This window comes from Pundamilia nyererei, unplaced genomic scaffold, assembly GCF_000239375.1.
Source record: "Pundamilia nyererei isolate P.nyererei 1_Seehausen unplaced genomic scaffold, PunNye1.0 scaffold00048, whole genome shotgun sequence".
Taxonomy (NCBI): Eukaryota; Metazoa; Chordata; class Actinopteri; order Cichliformes; family Cichlidae; genus Pundamilia; species Pundamilia nyererei.
Window position 1 is genome coordinate 1844854 of NW_005187449.1, and position 7193 is coordinate 1852046.

Consider the following 7193-nt stretch of genomic DNA (forward strand, 5'->3'; position numbering starts at 1 on the left):
GAAGGCGCAAGTACTTCTTGATCTGGCTCCAAAGGCCCAGATACTTCTTGATTTGGTTTTGAGGCCTCGGCTACTTCATGACCTGGCTCTGAGACTACAGTTACCTCTTTTACTGGCTCTGAAACTTCAGGCACTTCATTATCCCTTTCAAAAACCTCATATACTTCTTTTTCTAACTTTGAAACTTCAGGCACTTCTCTGTGTGGTTTGGAAACCTCAGCTACTTCTTGGTCTGGCTCTAAAACTTCAGGCACTTCTTTTTCTGGTTCAGAAACCCCATGTACTTCTTTTTCAACTGATACTTCAGCTACTTTTTCATCAGGGTCTGCAACAGTTGCTCCTAGTTTGTCAGGTTCTTGAAGTTCATCTACCTTGGAAATTGCAGCTACTACTTCTTTTAGTTTAAACACATCAGCTGATTCTCCGACTGTCTCTGAAACTTCAGATACTTCTTTGACCGTCTCTGAAACTTCCGCTGATTCTTTGACTGTCTCTGAAACTTCAGCTGATTCTTTGACTGTCTCTGAAACTTCAGATGATTCTTTGATTGTCTCTGAAACATCAGATACTTCTTTGACTGTCTTTGAAACTTCAGATGATTCTTTGACTGTCTCTGAAACATCAGATACTTCTTTGGCTGACTCTGAAACTTCAGATATTCCATCAACTGTCTCTGAAACTTCAACAGTTGCCTGCAAAACTTCTTCATCAGGTTCAACTGCCAACCCACTTTCTGGTTTGAGCAGGCCCTTTTCATTTTCCAACTCTGAAACATCCTTTGTTTCTGAAATATCACCAGCATCGTGGGTTTTAGAGACACCCAAATGTATCTCCTCTTTTTCCTCTGGAAGAGCATTTTCTTCTTCGTCTTCATGAAGTATCACTGTTGGCTTTGTGGGTGGCTGGTCTGTTATGGCGGAGAGTGTTGTGATGGGGAGTCTAACATCAGGCGCCTCCTTTGCAGCCGGAATTGTAGTGAATATAATATTAGCGGTTGGGGTGATCTGAACAGTGTCCAATGTAGGACCTTCTCTGTCGTCACCAACAGGACTCAGGTCTCCCTCTGGTATCAGGTTAGGAGACAAACTGACGTAGGGAGCATCTGTCTCCAGCTCAAGAAGCGCAGGAGGGGTGGGAATGTAGTCTCGCACAAGTTTACCGGTTTCATCATGATGAATGGTTTCAATCTCATGTGTAATGATCAGCAATTCTTCTCCCTTCCCCTCTTCCTTTAATGGCCCGGGTTCACTCACATAAATCGACTCATCAGTAACGTCCTCCGAGCCCGGGAGTTGATCGCTGCCCTCTGCCACCCCACTGGTCACTGCTGTCGCATCATCATCTGGGACTGCTGTTGGGTCAAGCAGGATCTCCAGGGCATTTTCCTTCTCCATGGGGGTGAGGGAAACTACTGGCCAGAGTTTGTCAAACTCTGGCTCCACAGTGGAAATTTCCAACTCGTTGTGTGAATCAGGCTCGCTAGACTGTGGAAGGCATGTTGGCAAAAATGAAAACAAAACAAAACAAAAAAACAACAACTATTAGACAACTTTAATATACAATATTTAAGTCTTAAGGATTGTATTTAAATATGTTACCAATCACACTGAAAGCTGTACAAGACAGCACAAACAAAGACTGCTCTAGTGTGACCTGCACAGTTCTGGAGATCAGTTGTCTTCAATTTAATAGAACGTGATGGATAGAGAGCACTGCAGGCTCTATGGGGTTTCATCTGGGGTGGTCTCTCTTTAAAATAAGCCAACTACAGTTTCATTAACCATTATAATGGTCTTACCTGATTCATTACTCCAACTGAAGCGGTGGCTCTCAATGCTGGTAGGAGGATCTTTTCTATGACATTAAAAAAAAGCAGGTTGAAATCAGATAAAACCAATCAGTTACTCATATTTCTCAAAATCTTGTAGTGGAATTATACACCAAGCCTTAAATGCTTTAACTAAATAGAAATAGCTGATTGTCCAAATCAGGAGTTACGTAAAAGTTTCCACCGGATGCTCCAGGTGTCACTGAGCCCAAAATTCTCAGTGGAACCACAATGAAATGCATATACTATTATATATTGTACATATATTTATTAGTTTCAGATGTAGCCATTCTTGTATTTTGCTTGTTTACATTATTGTATTTTGCACAACTCTGTTGCTTGTGAAGCTCGCACACAAGAATTTCACTCACATGTGCTGTACCAATGTACCTGCACATGTGATGTGACAATAAAAGTGATTTGATTTGATTTGATTTGATGTCATAGAGCTCCTGGGAGCCTGATTATCTAAGGTTTTCTATGTTTACAATTGGCCAGTACAAAACTGAATTAAAGTGAAGCTCTTTAATTCAGTTCCTCATTTTTAATTCAGATAAACGAGGCTTATTTAAAAGAAAGTGTCAGATGGGACGTTTTCGACTGTTTTCTGAGAATTCACTGGAGAAGTCTTTATGAAAGGTGTTTTTTTTGGTTACAGACTGTAGCTGTGAATCCTTCTGTATTAAAATAATGTTCTAACATCATTCTCGTTGAAGACTGAACAACGCCGGTGTTCACATGTTCTAAATAATCATTTGGGTGAAAAAACTTTAGGTCCTGAAGAAATTTTTTAGCTTTTGAAGGGCTTGGATCACAGAGGACGATCTGGGACAGCTGTGTCACAGTAGCTGGATGTTGCCCATGCCATCTTTACACGCAACTTATTTGTGCGATGACCATATAAATGAAACCAAAGAGTGACCTCTGTGGAGAGACGTTACCTGGTTCAAAGTTAATTGAATCCAGGTTGACTGGAAGGGACGCCTCCTCACGCAGAGCCTTGGTCACCATTTCCCTGAGTGCAGAGTTGGCTGAGGAAGACTTGGGCATGTCAGTCGCATTCTCTGAAATCTCAGAGGTGATTTGAGGGGAACTGACCTCAAAGACCAGAGAGTAGTGCACCGAGATTCCTCCAGGCCTGAAAGAGGAAATATTATCCTTTTTATTTTTTAAAGATGGCAAAACAGACATGAATATGGGGAGCAGATGAGGGATGACATTCAGTTTCATGGGTAGGTGGGGCAGAGACTCTACAGGGTGAGCTGTGTCAGGGTCAGGAGATACTGCCTCTGAATCTTCTCACTAACCGCGCTGATCAATAAATGTCTGAACTCTGCAAATACAGGTCGACTGTTATGGGGATTTTGTGCTTCTCAGCTTTTGTTTCGTCAGTCCTGTAACATCGTGTTTTAACATAATGCTGCAGATTTCATCGTGATCTCTGCTACGGAGTGTGATTTGGCAGAAATATCCGCTGTCTTTAAAGCTGCTCACATCTAAAATTTCCCCTGACGTAAATCACCTGCACACAGTTGCTAGAGTGTGTCTGCAACAGCCAATGGGAGGCTGAGCAGGATTAATTTAGATTTTTTTAAATTAATTTTAAAATGGACAGTAAATTTGTCATTTCTTTCTGTAGGTGTTGAATCCAGCCTGAGGTTGAATCTCAGCTGATCAAGTTTCTTAGCAAATCGGAAGTATTTTGGAGTAGCTGGGCGGCTCCATCACCTCTGTATTTGCACAGATGTTTCACTTAATTCCAACTATAAGGCTTCCAAACGCTGCATTAAGAGGATGCATAGGTGGCAAAAATCTCCGATTGGCACATTTGTGTTTTAGATGCCTGGTCTGTTTCGCTTGTTACTCTCTGATTGGATTTAGGCAATAAAAACTACTCAGGTTTAGAATAATTCAGGTCACAGTAAACCCTCAGGTTGTAAAATGACAGAGTTTGCGCTCATGTATGCATGACCGGTGTGTGGGATCACAGACACTAAAGGACAGCTTTGACAAAAGGAGCCGACATATGGGAAAGAGTTTCACATACATAGTTAAAAGGTTGCACTGAGAAACACTACTTTTAAAATGCCAGGCATGAATATCTGAAGCTACACTTCAAAAACAAGAAGAGAATATAGAGCTGCATCAATATTCTGCATCGCTATCATCATCAGCAGAGAATAAGCTGATTTGTTAGATGGGACCGATTAGAATGCCGATGATGTGAATTTCTTTGTTTTGAGTGAACTGACGAAGTGAAAGCACTTCTTCTTTAGGCCGCGAGATGGTTCTCCATCCGGAACTTGTAAATCACCAGGTTGGTTTTACACTTACTTCCCTTTTATCGCTGTTTTTTGTCTCCTCCACAGACTGTACATAAAGGAAAGGCGTAGTGATCTCCGCCCTAACACACCTTCCACCTTATTTGTCTTGTTGAATCCAATAATAATTACAATAATAAACTTCTTATATTCAAACAACCTAGTGGCACAGACTCATCAGTCACAGATAAATGAGTCCATGCTTCCCTTACCAACGCCAGTCACATGGTCCATTTGAGCACTTCACTAAAATAAGTTTTATTGTACGTCGTTTGAGTATTTCTACTCCGCTGTATTGTGGTTGTAAACACTCTACTTTGCACTCCATTTATTTATTTACTACAGATTTGAAAACAAATGTACTCATGCATGGTAACATATCGCTCTAAAGCTAAATCACATTTATGATTCTACATAATCTGTATTTTTATTTTAGGTACTACACATATTTTTATGACTTTTCCTTAAATAAGAGACTGAATACTCTTGTCACTCCTTCGTTTTGTAGAAAGTTACTGTTTTTAATACCTGTGATTCACATGTATTTCTGCAATCCTCCGTGGCTGGCTAACTGAATGAACGCCAGTATAACGCGCTTCCTTTTTCCATCTTTTATGTACAGTCTGTGGTCTCCAGCTACCCCTGACTAAAACATCTGGCTGCTCAAAACATCTTTAAGACTTGAAAACCAAAACAAGCAGATTAAAGAGGCTAAAATCTCGAGGGGACGCGGTCAGTCAGCCGTAGGTTTGTGAGGTCTTCGTTATGTGTTGTTGTTTGATTTTATTTTTACTGACATGAGTCCAGCTCTTGCTGCTTATTAAGAAGTAAGAACAAGTGTACAGACATGTGAAAATATTCTTGCTCATTGTCATAATTCAAACACTGAGAAAAGTCACTCTTTGCTTTGTTGCAATCTGGCAGGCAGATGAAGGAAGGAGGAGCTGCGAATCCTTCCCGAGATTAGAGGACGAGCTCCCGCTGAGGCCTCACCTCCGTGTTATTGGCCGTGACAGCCCCAGACGCCACAGGGGAAGGCAAATTAATTGGGGGAGCAGCCTGACAATTACAGTATCCACAGGTCTTCCTGTTTCCCTGCTCACCTGTCTTCTCCGACACTGTCACAAACTTCATGAAAAAGCATCTGTGCTCCTTGTGTTCACCTGTAACGCGATTCCGATTCACAGGAAGCTGTCCGCCTGTCTGAAGTTATTTGGTCCCCGTGCAGATCTTTTCACTGAGCTGTGTGAACAGTTTGGGGGGAAATAATCCCCCCTCTGTGAGTCTAACTCGGACACAAATAAAAGCTGAGCCGCATGTTGGCAGGAAACTGAACACAAACACACAACAGGAGGCGGATACTACAGGGGATGTTTCATCTCTTGGTGCCATTTACCCGTCAGTGTCCTGGGTCTCGCTTACATTGGGGAGAAGAAAAGAAGGCATTAGAGCTGGAAATGAAAGTGTAAAAGAAAGAAAGGCACCACCAGGATGACAAGAGCCACAAGAAACGAGCCATTCGAGTGTCACTTTAAATTCGGCATGAAATGATGTGCATTATGGTGGAGTCTGAAAAAGCCTGTTTCTCTGGGGGAAACACTGTAGACAAAAGAACAACAATCAATGTTAAAGCTGGCACAATACAAACTTTAACAATGAACAGCTTAAATAACCTGCTGCATCAGGACCGAGTGGCTCTGACTCCTGCAGTGATTTCTGTAGCAGCGCTTTACATCAAAGGTGGAAAAGTGGGAACAGTGATGGGAATTACTACAAGTAACGGCATTACTTTTTTCAGTAACGAGTAATCAAACTAATCACTATTTCTATCATTGCAACACTGTTACCATTACTAAGAATGGTAAAACTAAGAATGACCATTTTTCAACAAACAGACGGTTGAAGCTGTGTTCAGCTTACCGCACTTTATATCAGTTGCATGGAAGTAACTGTAAGTAATCTGGGCGCTACAGCTTTAAGCAGCTGCGCGCGCTCCCGCCGACGGCAATCACTTTCTGCCCAACGATCACTTTTTGCACAACACCTGGAGCTAAGGGGGCAAGACAATCGCATGAGTACTGCTGTTTGACTGAGGAAGAATAAAGTAGTCGTGGTAAGCCAATCACATGACCACTTTAAGATGACAAAGCAACAAGGTGATATATACCAGTTTTTAAATTGTGTTGATAGGCCACGTAAAACCAGAGTCATGATAAACAATATATACACGGTGTTTTTTCCTGAATAGTTTCGTCACGTTTACTGTCTAAGGACAGCGCAGCAAGCACTCTCTGCTTATGACCAAGAAAACCAAAAAACAGCCTGTTCGTGTTGGTGGAAAAATGCACCATGTCGACCAATCATAAAATGATATGGCAACATGACATTTGGTTGTTTAGGGAAGAGGGGAAGTTTTAGTAGTGATGGCGAGAGGAAGAGAGAGAGAGATAAAGACAGCAGAAAGAGAGAGAGAGTTTTGAGATGTGAGAGATTTTTGACGTTTAGCATGTTTGAAGTGTGTAGTTAATGTGTTGTCTTGTGTAGTTAAGTGTGTAGTGTTGTGGTTTTGTGTTGTGTGTCTGAACAATGAGGCGATTGCTGTCTTGGGATCTCACAAAAGTTGAATTCCAACAATGGCGGCAGCTACTTAGTTGTAATCAGTTTTGGGACTAACACGTTATTAAGTAACGCGTTACAGTAACTACGTTATTATTGTGGTAACGAGCACGGTAACTAGTTATTATGCCAAAACCAGGAACGCGTTACTCGTTACTGGGATTTAGATAGGCTCGTTACTCGTTACTTCGTGTGGTGGCTATCGCGGAGCTTCCACAGATTCAATAACATTAGCAAGTGGTGGAGGCCAGCAGGTGGATGAGGGAAAAGGGAGGCAAGAGGAGAGACCCGAAGCGGCCGCTGGTCCGAGAGTGTCAGGTGAACTGAACACAAGAAGTTATAACCTGCAGTCCATCTGGGTCAGATATGAACCAAGTTTAGGTGGAGTTTATTTTCGTTATGCTGACTTTTTCGTACTGCGTGCTAGC

At 41.9% G+C, this 7193-nt stretch overlaps 1 protein-coding gene across 1 annotated transcript in view; it reads right to left on the reverse strand.

Annotated features, from left to right (window-relative positions):
- The window catches only part of LOC102192395 (interphotoreceptor matrix proteoglycan 1a), a 55172-nt gene that overhangs the window by 23732 nt on the left and 24247 nt on the right, over nucleotides 1-7193 (reverse strand). The window contains exons 9-12 of the mRNA XM_005732821.1: nucleotides 5546-5566; nucleotides 2770-2966; nucleotides 1799-1854; nucleotides 105-1484 (exon numbers count right to left, since the gene is read on the reverse strand). Coding sequence (XP_005732878.1) covers nucleotides 105-1484; nucleotides 1799-1854; nucleotides 2770-2966; nucleotides 5546-5566 — 1654 coding nt within the window. The remainder of the gene's footprint in view (nucleotides 1-104; nucleotides 1485-1798; nucleotides 1855-2769; nucleotides 2967-5545; nucleotides 5567-7193) is intronic.